Source organism: Drechmeria coniospora, chromosome 01 (assembly GCF_001625195.1).
Source record: "Drechmeria coniospora strain ARSEF 6962 chromosome 01, whole genome shotgun sequence".
NCBI lineage: Eukaryota > Fungi > Ascomycota > Sordariomycetes > Hypocreales > Ophiocordycipitaceae > Drechmeria > Drechmeria coniospora.
Window position 1 is genome coordinate 6,006,393 of NC_054389.1, and position 24,888 is coordinate 6,031,280.

General features: G+C 55.6%; 8 protein-coding genes across 8 annotated transcripts; 5 read left to right on the forward strand and 3 right to left on the reverse strand.

The window, feature by feature from the left end:
- Positions 1-377: 377 nt before the first annotated feature.
- DCS_01529 (Peptidase S10, serine carboxypeptidase) lies at positions 378-2,400 on the forward strand (the record flags this gene model as incomplete). The annotated part of the gene is made up of 3 exons (XM_040798861.1): positions 378-547; positions 595-955; positions 1,021-2,400. 3 exons carry the CDS (start codon positions 378-380, stop codon positions 2,398-2,400), a joined length of 1,911 nt encoding a protein of 636 aa, XP_040659744.1.
- Positions 2,401-4,044: 1,644 nt separating this feature from the next.
- On the forward strand, positions 4,045-5,882 carry DCS_01530 (uncharacterized protein; the record flags this gene model as incomplete). Its single annotated transcript, XM_040798862.1, has 7 exons — positions 4,045-4,202; positions 4,255-4,347; positions 4,401-4,525; positions 4,570-5,029; positions 5,267-5,343; positions 5,621-5,813; positions 5,861-5,882. 7 exons carry the CDS (start codon positions 4,045-4,047, stop codon positions 5,880-5,882), a joined length of 1,128 nt encoding a protein of 375 aa, XP_040659745.1.
- Positions 5,883-7,136: 1,254 nt separating this feature from the next.
- DCS_01531 (putative acetohydroxy-acid isomeroreductase) lies at positions 7,137-8,706 on the reverse strand (the record flags this gene model as incomplete). The annotated part of the gene is made up of 5 exons (XM_040798863.1): positions 7,137-7,164; positions 7,228-7,895; positions 7,946-8,224; positions 8,279-8,310; positions 8,496-8,706. 5 exons carry the CDS (start codon positions 8,704-8,706, stop codon positions 7,137-7,139), a joined length of 1,218 nt encoding a protein of 405 aa, XP_040659746.1.
- A 5,858-nt stretch (positions 8,707-14,564) lies between these two features.
- Positions 14,565-16,676, forward strand: DCS_01532 (bZIP transcription factor; the record flags this gene model as incomplete). The annotated part of the gene is made up of 3 exons (XM_040798864.1): positions 14,565-14,598; positions 15,006-16,299; positions 16,358-16,676. 3 exons carry the CDS (start codon positions 14,565-14,567, stop codon positions 16,674-16,676), a joined length of 1,647 nt encoding a protein of 548 aa, XP_040659747.1.
- Positions 16,677-18,071: 1,395 nt separating this feature from the next.
- DCS_01533 (uncharacterized protein) lies at positions 18,072-19,736 on the forward strand (the record flags this gene model as incomplete). Its single annotated transcript, XM_040798865.1, has 4 exons — positions 18,072-18,159; positions 18,235-18,996; positions 19,056-19,227; positions 19,295-19,736. The coding sequence occupies 4 exons, from the start codon at positions 18,072-18,074 to the stop codon at positions 19,734-19,736; spliced, it is 1,464 nt and encodes a 487-aa protein (XP_040659748.1).
- Positions 19,737-20,276: 540 nt separating this feature from the next.
- On the reverse strand, positions 20,277-21,101 carry DCS_01534 (early meiotic induction protein 5; the record flags this gene model as incomplete). Its single annotated transcript, XM_040798866.1, has 2 exons — positions 20,277-20,725; positions 20,837-21,101. The coding sequence occupies 2 exons, from the start codon at positions 21,099-21,101 to the stop codon at positions 20,277-20,279; spliced, it is 714 nt and encodes a 237-aa protein (XP_040659749.1).
- A 774-nt stretch (positions 21,102-21,875) lies between these two features.
- On the reverse strand, positions 21,876-22,740 carry DCS_01535 (ERV25 protein; the record flags this gene model as incomplete). Its single annotated transcript, XM_040798867.1, has 3 exons — positions 21,876-22,198; positions 22,263-22,386; positions 22,516-22,740. The coding sequence occupies 3 exons, from the start codon at positions 22,738-22,740 to the stop codon at positions 21,876-21,878; spliced, it is 672 nt and encodes a 223-aa protein (XP_040659750.1).
- A 570-nt stretch (positions 22,741-23,310) lies between these two features.
- DCS_01536 (uncharacterized protein) lies at positions 23,311-24,337 on the forward strand (the record flags this gene model as incomplete). Its single annotated transcript, XM_040798868.1, has 5 exons — positions 23,311-23,320; positions 23,521-23,622; positions 23,701-23,850; positions 23,927-23,974; positions 24,045-24,337. 5 exons carry the CDS (start codon positions 23,311-23,313, stop codon positions 24,335-24,337), a joined length of 603 nt encoding a protein of 200 aa, XP_040659751.1.
- Positions 24,338-24,888: the final 551 nt, after the last annotated feature.

The following is a 24,888-nucleotide window of genomic DNA, read 5'->3' on the forward strand; positions in this document are numbered from 1 at the left end:
CGCCACATTAGCGCCACAAGTATAATTGTGCCCGCCGCCCTCCGTAAGCATGTACCTGCCTAATACCACTGCTGGCTAATTCTCTTGGTAGCAGATAGGGAGGTACGTGGCCGCCCAAACCGACTGGCTGTACCTTGCCGTTACCGTCGTGCGGCTCAGCGTCTCGCTCGCTGCTCCTGATTCCGGGGCATTGTCGACTTAGCTTCGGAGACCGTGTCGAGGTCAGCTTCCGCCACCTTTCATTTCCCCCCTGCAGGCCGCGTCTACAATTCCGTCAATAAATCACGAGGCATCTTGCTGTTCGTGCATCGTCCAACCCATGATTTAACACTTCAAAACGCAAGCATTTGTCGGCCTGCAAGAGGCGATAGCTCGCCATGACTTGGGTCCAACCCCTGTCGATTGCCTGGCAATGGCTGGCCGTCCTGGTTTTGGCTCTGACGCCAGCCGTGACGGCCGCAGCCGCCGCCAAGTCCGCTGCCGATTATTACGTTCGTGACCTGCCTGGCCTTCCTCAAGACTCGAATCCGGTCAAGATGCATGCTGGGTGAGTCGGCCGTCCTGATATCCATCACGCTGCTAACGGCCGTGCAGCCACATCGAGATCACACCCGACCACAACGGCAACATGTTCTTCTGGCACTTCCAAAACAAGCACATTGCAAACCGACAGCGAACCGTCATCTGGGTCAACGGAGGACCCGGCTGCTCCTCCGAGGACGGCGCCTTGATGGAAATCGGTCCGTACCGAGTTAGAGAAAAAGGTAACCTCGTGGTCAACAATGGCTCGTGGAACGAGTTCGCAAACCTTCTTTTTGTCGACAACCCGGTTGGTACGGGATTCAGCTACGTCGATACAGATAGCTACGTCCACGAGCTTGATGTTATGGCCGATCAGTTCGTTCAGTTTCTCGACAAGTTCTTTGCCATCTTCCCCGAATATGACCAGGATGACGTGAGTAGTACTCTCACAAATGGACCTGCGCATCCAAAGTGTTGCCGTCTGACAGTCTGTTGCAGATTTACATGGCCGGGGAGTCCTATGCTGGCCAGCACATCCCGTACATTGCCAAGGCAATCCTGGACCGCAACAAGAAGAATCGCGGAAAGGAATGGAAACTCAAGGGTCTTTTGATCGGCAACGGCTGGCTCTCTCCCAATGACCAGTACGACACCTATCTCAAATTTGCCTTTGAAAAGGGCCTGTTGAAGAAGGGTTCGGAACAGGCCGAGCTGTTGCAAGCCAAGCAGAACACGTGCTACCGGCTGCTTGGCAGCAACCCCGGCCACGTCGACTACGCAGAATGCGAAGATATCATGTCATCGATGCTGAAGCTTCTCAAAACTGGCTCGGGAAACGAGGAGTGCTACAACATGTACGATGTGCGCCTGAGGGACTCGTACCCGAGCTGCGGCATGAATTGGCCCCCGGATTTGGCCAACATGACCCCCTATCTGAGGCGTGACGACGTCACCAAAGCCCTGCATGTCAATCGTCAGCGCGGCACTGGTTGGCAAGAGTGCAACGGCGCTGTCAGCTTCGCTTTCCGCGCCAAGAACTCCAAGCCATCCGTTACCCTGCTTCCGGATTTGATCAAGGAAATCCAAATCTTGCTCTTCTCCGGGGCAGAAGATCTCATCTGCAACCACATAGGCACCGAGCAAGTGATCAACAACTTGGAGTGGAACGGTGGAAAGGGGTTCGAGGTGACACCCGGAAACTGGGCCCCTCGTCGAAACTGGACCTTCGAGGGCGAGGACGCTGGCTTCTGGCAAGAGGCTCGCAACCTCACCTATGTTCTTTTCCGTGATGCGTCCCACATGGTTCCCTTCGACTTTCCGCGGCGGAGTCGCGATATGCTGGATAGATTCATGGGCGTCGACATCAGCAGCATCGGAGGCGAGCCAACCGACAGTCGGATCGACGGCGAGAAGGGGCTGGCAACCTCGGTTGGTGGGGCTTCGAACCAGACCCACCACGGGCAGGCGGAAGCGCAGAAGAAGGTCACCGAGGCCAAGTGGGCTGCCTATCGGAGGTCTGGCGAGATCGTGCTCGGAATCGTCATCGTTGCCGCCGCCGCCTGGGGCGTCTTCATCTGGCGACAACGTCGCAAGATTGCGTTGTACAGCGTCCTGAACGGCGAGGAAAACACCAGCCGAAGGGCTTATCGCATGTCTGCTATGCGTCGGAAACCGGGTGAAGGTGACCTCGAGGCTGCCGCATTTGACGAGACGCAGTTGGATGATCTCCATGTGGAAAGCCCTCACGCCCCGGATGGGAGCCGGTATAGCATCGGCGACGAAAGCGACGAGGGTCGGGCGGACGACGGGACGACGAAGGAAACAGGGAGCCAAGGGAATAGATCTGGTGGGGATCGGCCAGCTGGCAACAACACATGAATCCTTTGTTGAACGCCAATGGACTCTGGTACCGGCGCTCAATGCGTGTATTACTCAGTTATATAGACTCGGTGCGCTAGAGCTTGAATAGGTCCGACGCCTCAAGTCAAGCGACATCAGCGGTGATATTCATTGTTTAGCATGGCTTCGTTCGTTTCTTCTTGGGCCAACATCGTCGACATCAGGTGCGGTGAGGTCGGTTGTCGACACACTAGGAACATACCCAGGCGATATTGCTAACCGACTCAGGGGCGGACCCCGACTGCCGGCATCGATCGAAGTTTATGTACAACCTGAATACCGCTTGCCTCCCCACGCAGACGACTTGCCTATATGTGACCTGGGGAGTCGAGCCATCACTTCCCTGGTGGAGTTTGGTGGGACGATGCATTCCTGAATGCCATGTCCTCAAAATTCGCGCGGATGATTAACCATCACCCATCCAAGCTGCGCCAACCCCACCCCTCTTAGCCTTTGAGAATTACCGGGGTCTGTTTCTGGAGAAGGTTGTTCAATATCAATATTTGCGACTTGTCTGTCAGTTAGACCTGATTTCTCGCCAGGCATTCCGGAACCTCGGAAATGGGACTGAAAAGGAAGTGATAGATGCTGCCGAGACGGATAAAAGAACACAATCGTAGTTCTGTTATATGATGTATCTCTACTTCGTCTTCATCCCTCTAGCGACAGTTGCTTTCCGTGACAGGTTTGTTAGGGCCGTAGCGCAGAAGAGCCAGTCAAAGCTACCCATATGTGAGGACAAAGATGGGTTCATATCCGAAATGGCGACACAACCGGATGTTTGTGTTGAGTATCGGAGGTAACGCGACTGCATAAACGCCCGATTAGTGGCCTTGGAAGGACTCGGATCTTGTTCAAGGTACCTTGTATGCCAGGTAGTTTCTTTGCCAGGCCAACAGGCGCCCGGCACAGAGCAGATTCACGGCTCCCTGCACTCCATATAGTAAAAGGGTTCCAGAATAGGCCAGGCCTGATCGACATGAGCCTGAGGCAACATGCATTACCGTGACGGCAGGCACGGCTTGCAAATTTCTCTCAAAACCTCCCCCCTCCATCTCTCTTCTCTTCACCTCCAAATTCGACCATTCTGCTTGCCAACAAGCACAAAGGGCCCGTTAGATTTTTATCATCTTACCTAGTGCCCCCTCGTGGCTCACTTCCATACTCGGGTTACTCACTTCAAGCACCACACACTCAGATATCGACCGATCAACCTTGACTCAGTCGCATCAGCAGTTGCTGTCTTCCAGCAGATCACTCTAGAGAATCAAGCGTCAAGAACTACTAAAGACACTCGTAAGTGAATGCCTTCATCTACTCTGGGTTCTTTTGTACGTATCAAGGTTGTGGATGGCCGAATGCCTCAATAACCTCTGCCCAACAAGCAAGAACCATCTGTCTTCCTTCTATGCTCTGCTTGATTGCTAGCCTTGCCAGCAGTTAACAGCCATGTCGTCCTGTGTTTCAATGTCTCCCAAGTCATGGATCTCTTCTCGTGATACTAACCACAATCCTTGAGGCCTACTGCTTGCCACACTTTCGGTATTACATCCACCGGCTAATACCTATCACTAACGGCTAGTATCTCAAGGTCTGTCGGTATACCATTCGCCATAAAGCAAAATGGCCGACTGGGGACAATCTGCTGCGGCAGCCGCTAGTTGGGGCACAGCCGCCATCACGACTGGATACTGGGGTGACAGCGGCAAAGTTGCGGATGGCGCAACCATCAAGGCTGGTGACGAGAACAGGAAGGGCTTCGACGACCGTGAACAGGAGAGGTATGTAGAATACCCCATAACCGGGCTTTTACCACGCTGATGAACTGTACAGAGAGAACACACCGCTCGCAAACGGTGAGGGTGATGACGTTGTCATTGGAGTCGGCTTGGAGCCTGAGAAATGTTTCAACTGTGACCAGCCAGGGTGCGTAAAATGACCAAAAAACGAATGGCTGCTCTTCTCTGACTGCCACTAAGCCACCAAGTTGCCGAGTGTCCCGCCGCTCGGGAGATGATCTGCCATAATTGCAAACAGCCTGGCCACATGCTCAAGATGTGTCCTGATAAGCCTCCCATGGTTTGTAGCAATTGTGGCCTAGAAGGTTCGTCTGAATGAGAAGGGTAGGGGATTATCTGACCATTCTAGGTCATACGAGGAACAAGTGCGAGAATGCTCGCAAGATCAATCGTGATCATGTAGCCGATGTTTCCCCCGATACTGCATGGGCGAAACTTGAAAAAGCCGTTGCGGAGAGAGACGCCGACGACACAAAGGCAGCGGTTCAAGAGTACGTCAAAGCGATTGGTGGAGTCATCACCTATCGAGAGCTGCAGGAGGCCATGTTCGACAAGGGCATCAACCTGTTTCTGATCGCTACGGAGCGATCGCTCGTCACTGTCTTCACCAATATGGACCTTCAAGGAAATATGGGAAAGAAGTACAGTATTTCGTACCGCTTTTCCGAAAAGCCTGACCGCCCTCGAGAAGCCGATTCATTCCCCAAAAGTCGAGACGAGCTACTTGCCCGCCTTGAGGATGCGGGTGAAGTCGTGGACTCGGGCAAAGTGATGTGCCGCAACTGTGGAGAACTAGGCCACCCTTCGAAGTATTGTACAGTGGAAAGGACTGACAAGCCCGAAGCCAAAAAGATATCATGCAATAACTGTGGGGAGGATGGCCACCGCCTTCGAGACTGCAAGTTCTCTGTCCCCTTGATAAACCATGACACTTGCTGAACTTGCCTTCCAGGTCACCAGCCCCGGATCGACAAATTTGCATGCAGGAACTGCGGGTAGTTTATTGTCCTCATCTCTTGCTACAGCCCTTTCTAACGACGAAACAGCAAATCAGGGCACAAGGCGACGGAGTGCGAAGAGCCCCCCAATCTTGATAACGTTGAATGTCGCAAGTGCAATGAAAGTGAGTTTCAACCAAGGCTGAGACTCAAACCAGGTGCTGACCTATTCCAGTGGGCCATTTCTCGAAGGACTGCCCCAAGGGTGGCCCCCGAGGATGCCGTAACTGCGGTGGTGAAGGCCACATGGCCAAGGATTGTGATCAGCCACGCAACATGGATCTTGTTACATGTCGCAACTGTGAAAAGACAGGACACGTCAGCAGAGACTGCCCGGAACCTAAAGACTGCAAGAAGCTTGAGCCCTATCCCGTCGTCATTCATATGCTAACAAACTTCCAGGGAGCAAGGTCCAGTGCAGCAACTGCCAGGAGTATGGCCACACGAAAGTGCGATGCAATAAGCCCCCGGGCGAGTTTGAGGGATTCGACGCAACGGGCTTTGAGAACCAAATTGGACATTCGAATGGTCATTCAGGTGGAAACATGGGCGGCAAGGCTGTTGACGACTCCTGGACTGCTGCTGTTGCCGGCTGGTAGGCGACAGGCATACTGGACCTGATGATTTAATCTTCATCCACAGTCCATCTCAACTAGCTGCCTGAGAGTTATCTACTGGGGTCAACGACGATGGAGGCCATTTTGGGCCATAGCAATGGGGTGTAGTTGACCCAAGAATAATAGCAATTTCAGTTGGGTCGCATCGATTCGACCCTCACATCACCACTCTCCCTCGGCCTTGAACCTCTTGTCATAAAGCAGCACTTGGGTGCTGCATGAATTGGTACGGGGCGCTAACAAGATGCACTCGAGTACTGGGGATGCTGCCAGCAGGCCAAATATGCAAATACCGCGTCTGCTCTGCTTATGTTGAGAGGGAAGCAGAATAAGGTGTGGCGGTGAACTGTCATGCTATTTTGTTAGATCCCTCCAGGTTGATATGACCGGCCTCACAGTAGGAAAGGCTGGAACTAGCCAAAGGCGCCAAGGCCCTCTGAAGAAGGTGATCTCAAGGGGTCTTGACGGCAGAATGAAGCAGCAAGCTGACGGCTTTGGACCATCACAACAGGGTTTGCACATGAATCTGGCATTTGATACAAGCCAGTAGCGATCGCAACGAGGCCACACCTTCCTTCCTATGCCGATATGATGTCAATTACCGGGGCTGCTACGATGCCAGTTACCAAGGCCGTAGTGTGGTAGCAAAGGATAGGAACAAGGTAAATGGCAACTTAGTTGCTGTGCATGGTGCTCAAGAACTGGCTGTGACTGAATTGAACCGACTTCTCACTTCTGTGACCGGGCCGGTTATCCTACCATAGATAGATATACTAGCAATGTTAGGCCTGCATTGTGAGGAAGAGTTGTGATTTAGAGGCATGCCAAAGCGAAATGTCTCAGCCAGGTGAGGAGTGGGTGGATCACATCACGTCGGCGGTGATGACCAGGAAGCAAGCGAAATGGTTCAACCAGCCAAAATGGACCAGGGTAGCCCCAGGGTCCCGTCCGAACATGGACAGCGAGCCAACCATCACGGTAGAGCACAGGTATCGGGACTGGTTTCAGCATTTGAAAGTGACAAAGATGCCGCTAAGCGACCAATCAATGAGACAAGAATGTGTGCACGGCCCAACAACAGGAACTAGCGGGGGTAGCGGGCGAGGCATTTCCTCGTAGTATGTGTGTGTATTACATGCCTGACGGTTAAGTCGAGGTGGACGGTATAGGTAAAAAAAAATCAAGTACCCTGGCGGGATCACAAGTGACATGAATCTCTCCATGCGTCTAGCCTCGGGGTTTCCAGGAAGGAGGATGACGACAAGTCATCTTCAAGGTACCATCAAGGTTCGGCGTGGTGCTTATTTTTGGTTCTCGGGTCGGAGGGCACTGCGAATAGCAGACGCAAGTTAGCAAAGAAATTCGTCGGCTTCCCTGATGGGGCAGACTCACCGAACGGCCTTGCCGGCTCTCCAGATCTCCAAGTTGCGGATCTCCTCCATCTCGGCCTCGTACCGCTCGCGGTAGTCCTTCTGGCTGTTGTAATCCAGCGATCGCTGCGTCTCGGAGCCATCCTTGACGCTGTCGTAGAGGCTGTTGAAGACGGGCTTCAGGGCATCCTTGAACTTGGGGGTCCAGTCAATGGCACCACGGCGGGCGGTGGTGGAGCAAGCCTCGAACATCCAGTCCATGCCATGGGCACCGATGAGGGGGTACAAGCTCTGGGTGGCCTCCTCGACGGTCTCGTTGAAGGCCTCGCTGGGGCTGTGGCCGCGCTCGCGGAGAACCTCATACTGAGCAAGGAACATGCCGTGGATGCCGCCCATGAGGCATCCTCGCTCACCGTACAGGTCAGAGTAGACCTCCTTCTCGAAGGTGGTCTTGTACAGGTAGCCGGAGCCGATGGCGACACCGAGGGCGACGGCCTTCTCCTCGGCCTTGCCGGTGACGTCCTGGAAGACGGCAAAGGACGAGTTGATGCCGCGGCCCTCGCGGAAGAGGGAGCGGACGGTGCGGCCGGAGCCCTTGGGGGCGCAGAGGATGACGTCAATGTCCTTGGGGACATCGACCTTGGTGAGGTTCTTGAAGACGGGCGAGAAGCCGTGGGAGAAGTAGAGGGTCTGCACCGGTCAGCAGGAAGCGGCAACCGAGGCGCCAGAGGCCAACGCACCTTGCCCTTGGTCAGCTGGGGTTTGATGGCGGGCCAGGTCTCGGACTGGGCGGCATCGGAGAGCAGGTTCATGACAACGGTGCCACGGGAGATGGCCTCATCGACCTCGAAGAGGTTCTTGCCAGCAACCCAACCATCCTGCTCGGCATCCTTCCAGGACTTTCCGTTCTTCCGGACGCCGACGATGACGTTGAGGCCGTTATCGCGAAGGTTGAGACCTTGGCCATGGCCCTGGGAGCCGTAGCCGATCAGGGCCAGGGTGTCGTTCTTGAAGTAGTCCTGGGCACGGTAAGCATGGTCCAAGCACGAACGAGGTCGTGGGGCCTTTCTCACCAGGAGCTTCTCCTGGGGCCAGTCGGCACGCTCTGGAGGAGGGGGGGAGCAAGGTCAGCGTAAGGTGTGCCAGGTCGCCGGCGGGAACGGGGCACGGGTAGGGAGGGGTACGACATGGAATGGCGAGGCGGCGACGAGTCGGCGGCCAAACCTCCCGTCTCCCAGGACGAGGCCGGGCGAGATAGCAGAGAGCGTTGGGAGGCGAGGCGAAACCTACCGTAGACATCCTCCTTGTGACCGGCGAAGTCAATCGTCTTGACGCCACGGACCTGCTGCTGGGCGGGGCCGGCGATGGCGGGACGAGCAGCGACGGCCGTCGCTCGGGCAAGGTTGCGGCCGGCAATGTAGGAGCGCTGCTGGAGACGGGGCGAGGCCAATTGGCGGGCCAGAGGGGCGCGAAGGGCCTTTGAGAAGCTTCTCGAGGCCATGGTGAATTGAGTTGACGATGGAGGGGCGATGGTTTGGGAGGACGGAGAAGGGAGAGAGTGAACGAGGGTCGGCCGGAATTTTTATGTGGCCCAATTATCTATCCAACTGGTACTCCGTAGCGTTAAAGGAGTTAGCGAAGTGGGTCTGACAGGAGCTAGGCCATACGCAGTGCCGATACCGCAGTGCTCGGGTGGATTCCGGTGAAGATGACGGACCAACCACTGACGAGGTTCGTTCGTCATCTGGCTGAGCATCAAATCTTGACCTCCGATCTGGCAGAAAGCAAGTACAGTACGTACTCCGAGGAGTACAGTAAGTACTTGCTTACTTACAGTGCAGTATAGGTGTACTTACTTGCATGTATTACCTACAGTGCTGTACGGAGTAGTAATTACTTACTATACATGTACGTCTCCGTAATCCGTAAATTCAAGTACTTGTAGGTAGTATTAAGTATACTGCAAGTAAGTACGGATACGAAGCTTGACTGACTTCTGCGTGTGGGAGGCGGGGCGATGCAATGGGAATTTTCTTCTGCGTCCTGTAGTTAACATTTGCGTCTGAGGGCGTTGCGCATGATGCCGCATGCTCGCCCGGCATATTTATGGTGCTTGGCTGGCGAATGGCTGGCTGGGCAGGCTACTGATGGGGATCTTTAGGTAGATCACCATAGCTGTCATCGGATATCTGCAGAGGTCGAGAAATACGAAAGGAAAAGGACCACAGCGATGTGCCGTTTCTCAGAGATAAAGTGGGTGTGCATATTTGAATGTACGCCCGTCCGTCCGAGGGCCGTCCTTGAACAGGTGAGCGTTCAAACGATACAGAGGGCATGGGAAATCAGGCGAGCTCTGCAGCACCGTACAGGCCAGGAGTTGTCATGTGGTTCCCTTCTTCGTCAACAGCTTGGCTCCAGATGCATCATTGGCCAAATCGAGGCGAAGGCTTCGCCCAGTCCAGCTTTTCTCCGTTTGGTGACGGTGCGCGCTATCCGAGTAGAATGCAATGGGTACATTGTTGGGCATAGGAGCCGTTTCTTGCGTCTGTGCCTGCCTTTGCTCTCTGCAGTGTCGGTGGCAATACATTTCGCCTGCATCCCAGCGCTCGCCAAGACAGCTGGCCATGGTGAGAACGTGCGAAAGATACTTGCCACAACACAGCTACGATGGTGCGAAGTAATCCCCGAGGCTCAACTTCCCAACAATGGCGCAAAGCGGTAATCAATGCGTTGATGTGTTCATTTTCATCATCGTGGACGTGAAGGCGGTGGAGCGTGTATTGCTGTGAATTCATCGTGGCATCCTGAGCCATTTTTCCGCTTCGCCGTTGTTGCCTGGGAAGCATTGCAAGGGCTGAGCAACGTCACCCGTATTTCGAGCCCGATGACAAAAGAATGTCAGAGCTATTCCTAGCAGGTGAGAAGAGCCTGCAGGACATGACCTGTATTCGTGATCGATCGACACTGCGGCTAAGCCTCGGAGCGGCTGGCGATGCGCACCTACTTTCATTCCTGGCGATCTCGCCAAAGTCGCGAGCACTCGCACCCACATCACTCGCCACGCAGGTGTAGGCGCCAGACTGGAATTATCGCTACGCTCTTTCATCTTGCAAATCGTCTGTTGCCAACGAGACTTCGAGTGCGCCCCCTTGACTTCGTAGCAACGCAGCAACCGCTGCCGTTGCCGTATTCGATGCGTAGCACGAGTTCATTCATCGAACTTGCACCGAGGATGATGGAACGAACACGAGGCTATCCGCGCAGGCCGAGAGCGCCGAGACTGGTCAACCGTGGCCAACTATGTTGGAATTACGATCCATGCTGCATGCTGCATGCTGCATGCTGGGTGTGCGTTTTGGGTGCGTGGGTTTCCGGGTAGGCAAGGCAATGATGGCGGAATGTCATCACCATAACACTGCACCTACCCATTATCCCTTATTAACGCAAGAGGAGGGGGGATGCTGAGTGCGCGTGATTTTGCGCATCAGACGGCATTCTCTCGGGAATTTTGCCTTTGAGAATGCAGGTGGTGGTGCAGGCGTTGCAGATGGAGGAGAGGATTGGACCCCGACAGTTCCGAACAGATACAAAACGGATGGCTGGACTGCCGAGCTGTGCGTCGGTCGTCATGCGTTCGAATGATGCTCACGACGAAATGGCGTCAGAGGTGATGCGGGCACAAAGCCAAGAGGAGGAGCAGGATGGAGAGGAAGAGGAGGAAAGGCTGATGGGATGGAATGAGGGGGGAGGCAAGGGGGACTTGGAACGTCGTGTCAAGGTTTCGTCCATCGTCGCTTGGTTGGTCGTCTGCGACCCATGTCATCCAGGCAGAGAGACAGTGAGGTTGTGAAAGTTGTACTCGCTCGGATTTCGTTTGGATTGTCCGACGTCGTCCCTATGATATGCAAGCAAGGACAAGGAGGACAAGGAGGACAAGCGAGGACTATTTGATGCAAATACGGAGTACGGAGTATTAATATTGCACGCCGGACATGTACTCGGAACTTTCTGTTTGTTCTTGTAAGTACATACAATACTGCTAGTACCGTACGCACAAGTACTAGGTACGTTACTGTACAGTATGTTGATGTACTACTCCGTAGCAAGCGGTATTAATACAGTACTACTAGGTAATAAGTGTTCTGAAGTACGTACAACTAACCACCTGCGAGAACTGTTACCGGCAAGTTGAGGTGCCTGCTGCCAGGAGATCCAGTTTACCGGAGTGCATGGATTCGTGCGGCATTACGGAGTACAAATACTGAACACACCAATACCGCGATGATATCTGCACCTGCTCACAGCAAGTACTTAAGTACATGCAACTAAGGCGTCCATGACTTGTACATGTACATAACATGTACAGGGTACGGAACGTACTTGTACGAGGACGCCAAGGGCGGATGGCGCGGACAAATAATTTAGCACGCATCCCTCCTCCAGCAACACGTCATGATCCCACCTGGACCTTTGGAAGGAAGATCACCACCGCCATCAGCACCGACGGGCTGTAGGATAAGCGGTGGTAAAAACAAGCACGAAATTGCTTGGGAGTGTACTAATGTGCATGCACGAGCACACCTACAAGCACTGGTACGTGAATAGCAAATCCCTCGTTCCTGTTAATACGGCACTGTACTCCGTACATGTACGTACAATGTCTGGATGGATCACCACCACATATCACCACCCAAGCAACACGCCAACGCGCAAGAGGCAACTGCGAATGCTCGAGCATACATGCACTATAATGAATACGAGTACGAGTGAATGCGTCTCCCCAAACTCCAACACAGAGCTCGCACACGGTGTGGCTGTTCTCCTTCCGACGTACCCGTCCCGCTGACAAACTGCACATGTGCAGGCACGGTACACCGTTCCCGCCATTCTTGCATTGTAGCTGTCGTGTGTCGTGACGAGGCACCTGGCAGCAAGCCAGTGTGCACCGCAGTGAGATGATGCATTGGCCGGGACGATTTGGACGGGGAGAAGTAACAGTAGCCCTGCTGCAGTCCACCCGCGGGAGGTAATGGCAGATGCATGTCTCGTCAAGGTCGTCATGATTTGGTGCACGGCTCCCATGGGAGTGCAAGATGGCAACTTCCCAACTCTGAAGGATGCTGAACCAAGACCAACAGCCAATCACCTGCATTCATGGCTGTCGCGCGTCACCCGAGGCCAATGAATTGCACGGGAATACCGCATGCACAGTACGGAGCACGGGGCACAGCACCTGTAGGGATACATGGTCCATAGATAATACCTAGTAGATACTGGGTACTTCAAATGTACTCCAAGTACACGATGCAAGTACCCCTACAGTACGATACATGTACAGGGAAGCACTGTATATGTACTTGCAGTAATCGTACAGAATGTACATGTGGCAGGAGAAAAACTCATAGGTGTAGGTGTACAAGTACATCTACAGGTGCTGCAAGGTCATATGCGAGCGGTACCATGCTGTACTTTGATGCACAATAGTATTGCCGGTAATTACGGCGTACTTGTACACGGAGTACTGTTCTTACCTACTGTATTTCGTACAGTATGTGGCACAGGAATAGCCCACGAATCCAATTACTCATTTGATTCATACTGTACATATACACTAAGTACGGAGTACGGAGTAATACCTGGTAAGTAATTACTTACCGAGTACGAAGCACCTACTGTAGTAGTTGTAAGTACTTACACCTAAAGTACAGTACTGTGCAGGCGGGTGTGCAAGTACTTAAGTACATAGGTATACAGTACGGAGTACTGGTAAGATGTACTCCGCACACCGTACAGGGTACTCCGTAAGTACAGTGCACTTGCGTGTACACATAGATAATGACGTGTAGATGTACTCCGTACACGTACTAATAGTTTGCGAATGCTGTTACAGTACGGAGTACATGCAGTTGGAAATGCAAGTGCACACACTTACTTACTTGCACATGTACTAGTACGCGTTCCTGTACATGCGCCGTCGTAGGAGAGTGCACACGGAGAACATCTTGCACGCTTGTACTTGTTTTGTACGCTGTATCCGTAGACACTGGCACGTCCCTAAGTACTGTACATCTAGGAGCCAGATATGCGATGCGCACGTGCTCCACATCGGATGTTGTTCACAAAGGCCGTACTCCGTACTCCGTATTTCACGTAAGTATTAATTCGTGCCGTCCGTTGTCCTCCGTCGCCGACCAGCTTCGCCAACTGATTGGCACCGAGGGCATCCTTGGTTGATATGATCCGTCAGCACGTCCACGGCCCGCACAGTACGACGGAGGCGCGTTTGTCAGCAGTAAACGTATGACTGCATGTATCCCACGAGTACCTGGTACATGCTGGTAGTGCAAGACTGAAAAAGTACACTTGCCCCAAAGTGCATGTCGATGTAGCACTGTCCGCGTACAAGTAGGTGTACAAGAATTCGCCGGGACACGGTCCGTGTCAAATATTGTACATGTACTTACTGAGCATAGCAAGTACTTGCTTGGTACGGTGCGTCGACTAGTTTGACTTGTTGGTGCGTCGACTGACGGCCCTCCATCAATCAGAACCCCCCATTTCGTCCCCGCTCCCGGGGAACCAACACCCCAGCGAGCCAGCGAGCCAAGGAGAGGCGCCGACGGAGAAGAGGCTTACCCAGCAGAGCGAGATTGGGGGGAAGAAGGAATACCTTCTCGCTTCGTACCTCTACCTCGTCGGTACTTGCCCCCCGAACACGACGGTTCGGCTTCCATACTGTACGCCTACCAAGACTCCTACCCACCCATGTTGCTCCCTGCTCCCTGCCGCTCCCAATTGCTCGCGGACCGTCATGGCCAATCCTGTAGCAGCGGCTCCCGGGGCCCGCCGCCATTTCATTTTTTTCTTGCGCCTTCTTCCCCTTCCGCCGGTCTGTTTTTTCCCACAACGTCATCTCTGACGTCTTCCCTCCTCAACCTTGCACACTTCACCACCACCCCAGGCCAACCTCCCTACCGACGCAATCCCACCCCCCAAAGCGAGAGGTGCGCTCCCTTTTGACGCTCGCTCGTCGGGCACGTTTGCCGCAGCAGCACTGCACGAGTAGCCACGTTTTATTTTTTTTATACCTCTGCATTGTATCACCTATTCCCTGACGACCGACGCCTCGTCCGGGCCTCCATCCTGTCCGACGCCGAGCGAAAAAAAAAAAACACGCGCTGGCGGGCGTAGAGCCACGGCCGCCACTAGCAGGCCCAACGCCCACCGCCTCAAGGTCGTCAGCCTTCCTGCCGGTGACCTCATCGACCTTCATTACCAAACTCTCGTCCTCCCGTCCGTCCTCTCCTGAACCCCACTTGCGGTCGTCTACCCGTGCTGTGGCATATAATACTCGTCATCATGGGGGCTTCTCCCAAGCACTCCTCCGCCCGAGGTCAGTCCAAGTCCCCGAAACAGCTGCATCCCAATGACGCCTCACGGCGAGGCAAGTCTCACCCATCCTCCTCCCCTCTGTCCCGCTGCCCGCCTTGCACCACCAACACCGCCTGCTTGTCTTGTGTTGCCTTGCCATCCAACATCCCACTCTTGTCGTACCCGTTCGTGCTCCTTCCACGTCGCCGCGTCCGTCTTCCGCCTCGCCCTCGTCCTCCTCCCTCCCCATGCTCCCCGGCTCCGACGTTGAATACAGGCACCCATGCTCCGCCCCTTCTCTGCTCCCCTCTCCCCTGCTCCCCCGCTGTGCTGCCCTCCCCGTCGTCGGCTGCCCTGCTTGTCGCCGCCGTTGTCGTTCGCAGCAGCATCACCGCCCCACGGGACCCTCGTGCTGACATGGCGATGCAGACACGGCCCCCGAATCGAAAGCAAATACCGTGGGCAAGCCTGAAGGCCCCTCGTCCAGCATCGAAGCCACCAAACCGCTCGCGCCCCCGCCTCGACCGGGTCAGCAGCAGCAATCGGCCCAGGGGAACAATAATACACCCGAATTTTTCACGGCTCAAGCCGGCGGATCCCTCAGTCTGGAACCCAACCCCTTCGAGCAGTCCTTCGGGGGCAGCGGCCCAGAGACTCCGGGGGGAACCAAGTTGCCTCCAGTCGCCTCCCTGACGTCGCCCTCGTCGCTCCTGCCCGGCAGCAACGCGACGCCCTTCAACTGGGGCGGTGGCTCCCTACGCACCGGACCCTTGAGCCCGGCCATGCTGTCGGGGCCGGCGAACGATTACTTTGGCGACACCCACCAGCTTCGAGGCGGCTTCCCGACACCCAACGAGTCCTCCCTGCGATCGGGCCTCACCCCCGGCGGCAGTGGCTCCATGTTCCCTGCGCCGAGTCCCAACACCCAAGCCATCTTCGCCCAGCTTGCCAGCGGTGGTGCGACGCCGAGCACCATCGACTTCCATCGAACCGCGCTGAGTGCGGCCGCGAAGCGCGAACAGATCAACGGTGGCCCGCAATCGACACACCAGCAGCAGCATCAGCCGTCCGTCACGTCCCAACCTCAAGACATACCCACCAGCGCGCCCGCCGTCAAATCCGAGCCGAAGCCTCCTTCGGGGCCCTTCGACCCCCACGACAACGACGCGGCCAACGGCCTGTTCATGCTTGCTCAGGGTGCCCAGGGTCGCAGCAGCAGTCAGAACTCGAGCCAGTTTTCGGTCACGTCGGCCCCTGGTCACGCACATCCCGCGCCCGCGCCCGCGCCCCCACCCGTATCGGTACCCGCACCAGCTCCCGTTCCCGCTCCTGCGCCCGCGCCAGCTCCGCTGCCCTCGGCCGGCGCGGTGCAGATGTCAGGTAGGAACCCGGGCTCCATCGGCTCAGGCCGAGGCGAAAGCGAAGGGAGTGTCGTGTCGGACGGGGCCGACCAGGCCAAGCCCAACACGAGGGGAAAGGGTAAGAAGAAGCCCGGGGCGGCCAATGGCGGTCGCAGGAAAGCGGAAGCGATGCCTGCGAAGGCGCCGCCGAGGAAGAAAGCTAGAGGCAATAGCGGTGCATCGCAAGGCAGCGTTGACATGTTGTCGGACGACGATGACGATGACGACGACGACGACGACGACGACATGAAGCGGGACGAGAATGGAAACAAGACCAAGATGACGGACGAAGAGAAGCGCAAAAACTTCCTCGAGCGTAATCGGTATTCCCCCCACGCCCGCTCCTTCTGACGCGCGTGGCACATGCTAACCAGACGCCAGCGTCGCCGCTCTCAAGTGTCGTCAGCGTAAGAAGCAATGGCTGGCGAATCTGCAGGGCAAGGTAGAGCTGTACAGCAACGAAAATGAGGCACTGACGACGCAAATCACGCAGCTGAGGGAAGAAGTCGTCAATCTGAAAACTCTCCTGCTCGCCCACAAGGACTGCCCCGTCACGCAGCAGCAGGGCATCCACGGTGCCTTTATGTCGCAGGTTGTCGAACCCTTCAATGCCCAGATGAACCCCTACGGCATGGCGGGAACGATGGCGAGCCAGCAGCAGGTCATGGCCGGCCAGGGCGTTCAGCGACGTTTCTCCTAGGACGGGACGCGGCAAGCGCAGGATAACGATACAGGTCAAATGCCGCACGACCTCGCTAGCGCCCTGATGTTGATGAACGACCCTTTCTTCCCATCTCGGTGAGCGTGCCGGCCCGTCGATGGATGGATGCCGTCGGCGGGAGTGGCCGTTCCTAGCAGATTACCGTCTTCGTGGGTGACGGACAACTGGGAACTTGTCTGGGCCCGACGATGTCGTCTACTATGCGTTGCGTGACGAGCTCTGCACGACTGGAGTTGAACTTGGGTTCCGGACGACGATGAAAACCGACGCAGCGCCTGGCCTCGTTTCTTTCGGTTCCTCGTTCGTCGTCGCCGAAACCTCCGCCACCGGCCTTTTTCTCGTACTCTTCCTTCTTCTTCTACAATGTACGTTTCGCAGTATTTTCTGCGCGTCACACGCACATCAAAAGGTGTCGGGCACGAGAGGGCTTGCGTTGAGTCGATGCATTTCGCGAGCCTTGTGCGCTAGCTAGCCTGGTGGAGGAAGGCATTCTTGTAGTTATTAGTTGGTATTGCCAGGATCAATTCGAGCGGTAGCTGCAGAAAACGGAGGCTACAATATCGAGCAGCAACTTTGTCCGCAAAGCACGACGAAGCATTCTAACCGCTTCGCAACGGCGTTACACACACATATTATATCCTAACTCGGGCACATGGAAACGCCCAGCATCGTTCGCTCTCCCGTCCTCAGCGTCAACGACTCTGCATGTACCTGGACGTAAAAGACAGCACATGATAGTAATGACAGGGCAGTACTTGTAAGTACAGCACGGAGTACTCCGTATAGTACGTGCAGTTAAGTAGTCATCGTATTTAATACTTCGTTTTTTCAAGAATCGTCGACAAATCCGGGCGAAAGAAGCTGCAAAGTGGGTGGACAACGGTGTAAGTCGCCTCGGCCAATCAGCAGCCATTTTGGTGGGCCCTGCTGGCGGGGTGCGTCGCACCGCCCAGTAAGGTTTAGCGTAGAAATTGGGAAGCATCGCTAACCTTCCCGAGATAAACAACATTAAACGGCAAGGCAAGTCTCTCTTCCACGCCTCCAAACTAGCATCGTCAATCCACGACCCGCAGGCTACCACCACCTTCCCCCCCTCGCCCCGGCGCCCTCCGCCGCCTGCCATCGAACTGCATCGTCGCGAACTGAGCGCGGCATTTGACGAGAAACCCTTGATGCGCAAGCTCGCTAGCCCGATGCAAGGCTATTGACGCGACTTCACTGCCTGTCGAGAGCTGGTCCTGCTACGCGACGACAAAGTTGAAGCAAAGCTCGTCGAAGGAAAAAAGAAAGGGAAAAGCGGAAAGGAAATCGAAAAACAAGCGGCGGGCTCGCACAAGCCAGTGACGGTCGTGTGCCATCGTGTGCCCGCCATCCATGTCGACCCTCGTGGCGACTCGACAGGCGCTGGAAATCCTTAGCATGAACGACCAGCAGAAGCGCCGATCGAGCAAGCGGCTTGCGGGTAGGTATTCCGGCGGGCGATTGGCGTAACCGTTCTTGGATGCATGGTGGGAAATGCTGACGATTCATCCAATAGCCGCGACCGAATACGAGGAGGATGATGACTTCCAGTTCGTTCGGAAATCGAAACGGCAGAAGTCGGATGAGGGGGAATCGGGGAGGAAACTGGGCCCCGGGCGCCCGTCGGTCAAGGACAGGGCCGTCAAAGAAACGAGCACACGCAGAGAGCCGGCCGAGACTGCGAGTTCCACAGCAGCAACGACAAAGGGCACCGCGACGAGGAGATCTTCACGGCGGAAACAGAGCATCGATGAGCCTCCTCCAGACGAAGCGCACTTGATGGTTCCGAAACGACCAACGCGACAGAGCAAACGGCTATCGGGCGAGCCAAGGGCGGAGGAAAGAATAGCCAGTGGCGCATCGCGCATGCAGGGCCGTGCCTCTGCCTTGGTGGCTTCCCTGGTGGAGGAGGCGAAGGAAGAGGAAGAGGCCGACGAAATGAGGGAATCGACGGCGCTGGCACAAGTCCAATCGACAAAGATTTCTCTTCCGATGAGCGACACACCCATCATCAGCCGCAACAAGGACATGCGCAAAAAGGGAAACTCCAATCGGAGGAGCAGTCTCGGGTCGCGGGGCCGCAGAGCGAGCTCGTTGATTGAGAGCGGCCAGACGGCGATTCCGCATCGCGAGGTCGATCCTACAGCCTTCTACAAGCACATCGGCGCTGACTTGATGGAACCGAGGAGGATGAAGCAACTGCTCATGTGGTGCGGAGAGCGCGCCTTGTCGGAAAAGCCGCCTCTTGGGACGCCGAATGCGAATGCCATCCTCGGAGGTAAGTGCATCCGATACGGTGGAAGGGGTCAATCATTCACCGCTGACGGTTCGTTGTAGCTCGTGCGATACAGGACCAACTACTTAAGGATTTCGCATCTCGGTCGGAGTTTTCCGACTGGTTTGCCAGGGACGATGAGGGTGCACCGACGCCGAAGATCATCTTGAAGCCAAATCCCCGAAACATAGAAATGGACGAGAAGCTGGCGACGCTACAGGAGAAAGTAGAGAGGTCGGTAGCTCCTCATCTGTTGCAGTTGACGGAGGAAGAATGGACGCTAATCACGACTTGACTCTAGATTACGGGAGGAAAAAGCAGCTTGGCAGGCGATGAAGAAACTGCGAGTGGAGGAGCCTATACTATTTTCAGACGAGACAGAAACGGACCAGATCATCCTGCCGGATTTTGATCTTCTTGATGCTGAGGAGGGCGAAATACGAGGTTATCTAGCAGACGAAGCCAATTCGTTCGCGAGCATACGGTCCAAAACGGAGTCGAGGCTGCGGGAAATTCAGTCTCGATTGGAATTCGAGACAGATCAGCTGGCCGACTATGTACACAAACTGGAGCAGCGAGTCTTGGTGGCTGGCAAGGAGGCAGATGGGGTGCTCCGAGCCAGCGCAGGACGACTGCGAGAGCGCGAGCAGCGCGAGAGGACGAAAGTGGGGACGAGGGATATGCCCATGATGGAGGTGCTCAGAGGCTTAAGCAGCATCCTTCCCGAGGGCAACGGTGGATGACGACGCGTCGGGTGTCACGTACCATACGGACGAGCTCTGGCTTCTAACGAGACTGATGACGAGACGAGGCGCTTGATATTTTGCAGGGCATATTTCCTTGCCATGCCACGGCTGGCCGGTGCACCTTTTGCTGTACATATCTGGTGGAAGAGAGCGAGAGAGAGGGAGGGAGGGAGAGAGAGAGAGAGACAGAGAGAGAGAGCAAGGAAGAGAGAGAGCGAGAGAGAGCGTGAGAGAGTCCAGTCGGGATTGTTGGATACGGCTTGGACATCGAAACCCTGGGCACAGGTTTTTCCCCCTATCTTTTTAATTTCTTCATCGAGGAGAGCAGGCAAGATGCTGCGCAGGGCTCTGGCGCAGGAGTCTCGTCCGTTGTCGGTTGAATATTTCTACCGGTGCATCGAATGAAAGAGAACGAGTCATGCACATATTCGCGTCTGGCCGCCACCTGCTTCTTTCCACACCATTGCCGATTCGCATCCCCGATGCCGCGTGACATGATGTGACATGACGTGAAAATTTAGTGTCGTGAGCTCCATGCTACTTCTCATCGAGGGCAGGCATGAAGGCCATGCCTTTGCCGCTGCCGTTACCATCACCACCATCGACGCTTCGCTCGCGCACGTGCTCCCTCAAGAGCGAAAGGATTTCGCTTCCACGCCATCGGGTGGGCACCGGGCGGTACGCGGGCTTAAAGTTGCCTATTGTTTGCGCCCATTCGCCGACGGGGGGGGACGGCCGGACAAGGGCGTCATCGTCAGGTTTGGACGTGGGCATGGACGTCGCCGCCGCGTCATCAGAGGGGTTTGTGGACATGTAGCCATCGGCGGGTTCGCGCTGCGTCGCCCAGTAGTAGAGGTCCCAATCGTTCTCATCCAGGAGACGATCGTATTCGTTGAGCAGGGGGCCGGCCATCGTGGGGAGATGCTTCGCGGCAAAGGTGGAGAGGAGGAGATCGGATTCGAGAGTGCCGCGCTTGCGCGACTGGTCTGGTCAAGCGTCCAGCATTAGCCGATCGGTCAAACCAGTGGTGATGGCGAGCGCGAATGCAAACATGGAGGTGGAAGAGAGAACAGGAGGAGAGGATGACAAGGACATACAGACGAGGCGTGCGCGCTTGGTCCCGTCGTCCTCGCCTGTGCGGCGAAGCGGCTCGATGCGAAACTGGGCACCCTCAAGCTCGCCGACGCCGAGCTCGCGGGAAGGTGGAGCAGAAGGGTCGCCGGCGCCAGTGCTGGCTCTCGAGTTGCTGCTGCTGCTGCTGTGACGGTACGACGGAAGGAGGAGGATGGGATGCGCCGTGATCTGCTGGGGTCTCAAGACGGTGCGTCGGGCCGCCATGACGCTGTGACGGAGAGTCGCCATTGAGGGCCGGACTTCTCGGAGGAAGCGCGCTCGTGCTCGTGCTCGGTATGCTGAACTGGCGCTCTTGTAAATGTTTCCTTTGGCGATTTTGCGTGGTGACGAGGTTGGGATTCGTGGGAAAGGTATGTGAGTTTTCAACATCTACGTACATAGATTGGATGTCGGCATAGTTAATTACCAATAGCCGACAGGATGCAGGTACATGTACAAGGCACTCCGTACTACGGAGCAAATGAGTTACTATGGGTTAGTGAGATAGTAGGCACTTAGGTCGCCACCCACCATCATGGTCGGCCCGTCGTGCCGAGAGCTCCGCTGAGCTTTCACACGGTGTCTGCACTGAGACGCAGTGATCATATTCATCTTGCGCAGATAGAACTTGCTTGGGATTCACAGTGTCCCTCGTTCGCGCTACGTTTATATGTCAAGGAACAAGAGGCATTGATGCCGTGTTCTCTGTACGCAAAAGCAAAGGGTATGGACGATTTCGAGCACATCACACACCACAGCGGAGGATCAAAGTGAGGAAAGTCAAAATCAGGAGCTCGTGCTACCTTTCTTCCATCTTCATTCCACTGAAACTCCATCGTTGGTCGTGATGTACAAGTCTCAGCATATCCCGGATGCGCATCGAAACGTCCGTGACACTCTTCGTACGGCAAACCGACATACAGTAGCCCCTTCTTGGGTTTGGAGAAGCTTTCCTCTCCACATCCATGCCATCTCGGTGGCAGTAGTATCCGCTCCGCCAGCGTGAATGAGCCTTCGCCTTGTTTAGATGAGGTGCTTGGACCGGAAGTAGGCGCGAAGGTACATGATCTGCCAGCCCCAGAGGGCGATGAGGAGCCAAGTGGTGCCGATGCCGAACCACTTGACACGTGCATTGGTGCTCTCGTTTGTGTCGCGTAGCCTCTGCTCGCGGAAGCGCAGGTAGTCCATTTCGTGCACCACTTCGGCTGTGAGTTCTTCGATCCGCCGCAGGTCGGCCTCGACCGGCTTGAGCTTCTCCGTCGCCTGTATGGCAGACCAATCCTTGGCATCGGCGCCGATGTCGATGTCGAGCTCGACCGGTCGGGAGGCCGGATTCGGTCGTCGGGCTGCATCAATATTATGTCAGAGTTGCCCGTCACGGTACAAGGCGGCGATACGAGGGACACATACTGTCGGTGTAGACGTTTTCGAAGCAAACCTCAAAGGCCGTTTCCGAGTGTGATGTGAAGACAGATCTTGACTCGCCAACGACGTCTCGAGGCCTGGCGTACTCGTTGCCCAATGTATCTCGAATCTGTATCCTTGTTACCCCAGGCTCCGTGTGTGAATGCCACTTCTCCATCCGTCATCTCGTCACGTCCCCTGCGCCGTCCGCCACTTCCGCAGGAAGAAAGAAAGAAGGGGGGGTGGGGAGGTGACGCACGTGAATGTTGACCATCATGCCGTCGCCCTTGGTTCCGCCGACCGTGGCCGTGACGACCACCAAAGTTTCCTGACCGACAAAGTTACGGATGCACCTCTCCTTCGCATGGCTCTCGGCTCCTGCGTGAGCGACGAGCTCAAACTTGAGCGCCTCGGCTGCGCAGACGAGCAGCAGCAGGCTGGTAATCCATTGCAGGAGCGAATTCGGGGGCGAAGCCATGGCCATCGTGCGTTGTCGTTGTCGCAAGGAACGCTGCTGGGAATGGTGAGGGCCAGAAAGGAGATGGAGGGTTTGGTTGCCAACTTGGGGCAGTAGTCGGTAAGTAACTTCCAAACTGAAAGGTGTCGCGTTGGCTAAGCTCAGCAGCACCAGTAGCCATCGGGGCTGGCCAATCAACGAACGGCCTCGCACGCCGCTCGTGCTGCTAGTAGATACATGTAAGTACTTGCTATTGCCAGGACTAGCACATGCACACCAACCAGTGGTAGGAGTGTACTGGAAAGCACAGCCTTAGCCAATCAGACAGCCATCCAGAACTTCCTGTGTCACGTGTGGGGCCAGCCTTGCCTTCGAACGCTTGTAATTGGCGCCGCCTTTCGCAGCTCTGCCGTTGGCCGCAAGGCTCCATTCGAGGCTGGCTTTAGGTAACCTTTACCTCTCCCGCTCAATATCAACGTCTACTTACACTCTCCCATACATCTTCAACATCACCTGCACGACAATCCCGGCCTACAAAGTAGCAGACACTTACTCAAGACTAAATAGACGGCGACACGCCGCCCATCAGTCGTCAAGATGCCCAAGTGTGAGTCAATCCTCCCACCATACTCGGATCATTTTCATTTTGGTTCTCTGCTGACCTGACTTGTTCTGCACCTTCCAGTCTTTTGTATGCCGTTTCCGCACCCGACCCCTTTCTTTATCGCGTTCCCGCTCTCACTGAGCCGTCGGAGAGTTGATAAATGCGCACATAGCCCACCCTGTTGGCTAATCATCAACCTATAGGCGACTACTGCGACGTGTACCTCACGCACGACTCTATGAGTGTGCGCAAGGCTCACAACAGCGGCCGAAACCACATCCGTAACGTGGTAGAGTATTACCAGCGTAAGAGCCCCGTCAATCTGCCTAGTCCAACCAGATCCGTCGCCGAAACACTGCTAACGACGTTCTTGTCTCTTGCAGAGATCGGTCATGAAAAAGCCCAGTCGGTCATCGACTCCATCACCTCGTCCTACGCCGCTGAAGGCCAGGCCCACGCCAACCCCATGCTTCCGCAGAATCAACCTGGCGGCCAGGGCTTTCCTCCCCCTGGTTTTCCCGCCTTCCCAGGAGGCACGTTCTTCCCGGCCTTTGACCCCCCCCCCCCCCAAAAAAACCTGCAGTTAGGGAGCTGACCGATCGAATCTAGGTCCAGGTGCTCCACCACCCCCATTCCCCGGGATGCCCGGCATTCCGCGTTAGTCGAGCCCCAAAATGAAGCATATTCCTCTACCGATCCAGCCCTCAGCTAACAGACCCCCCCACAGCTCCCGGTCCTCCTGGTCGGGGCGTCCCTCCGATGCCACCGTTCCCAGGCCCCCCCGGCGTTAACGGCATGCCGCCAATACCTCCTCCCGGCGGACTTCCCTTCACAACTCCTCCCGGCGGCTTTCCGCCATTCCCACCACCGGGTGCTAACCCTCTTGGACCTCCTGGTACCCCGGGGGCTCCCCCCCCCAACTTCCCCGGCATGCCCGGCATGCCCCCTCCCGGACAGGGCTTCCCTCACCCCCCTTTCCCCCTGGGAAACTCGCAAGCACCCGGGCCAGAGAGACGTTGAACACGGCTCATCACTCATCGTAATACCATTCCTTGTTTTTTATTGCCAGCATGGGAGGCGAAGGCGGCGTTCGGTGTCGGCAAAAGGTCTTCTGTGCATTGAGGAATCAGAGACTAGATTTTGATGCAACTTGTAGGCTGCATCTAAATGAATCCATAGCTCTTCTTGCTCTTCCTACCAGAATAGGCAGGGAGTCTCTCGTACGAGGAATATGAATCATCGTCATGCATCATTTCACCCCAACGAAGCTGTCCTGAACCACATCCAAGCCACACATCACAATGCAACCCGTCGATCGCATGACCGCGCTTTTGCATCCCCAACGATTAGGTAGGACTACTGGCCCCTTGGCTCTAGAGCAATTGTATATACTGTACAGAACCCGAATCTGGGCCCGTCTATTCTCCAGCGCAGAAGAGTTGGGCTACATATAAAGCGAAACCAGAATCAGGTGCATCTTCTCCTTTCCAGGCCCATCGACCTAACTGCACTAGCCCATAGTGTGCCCTTGCTTCGTATATAACATTAGCCATCACAAACCACGTACGCAG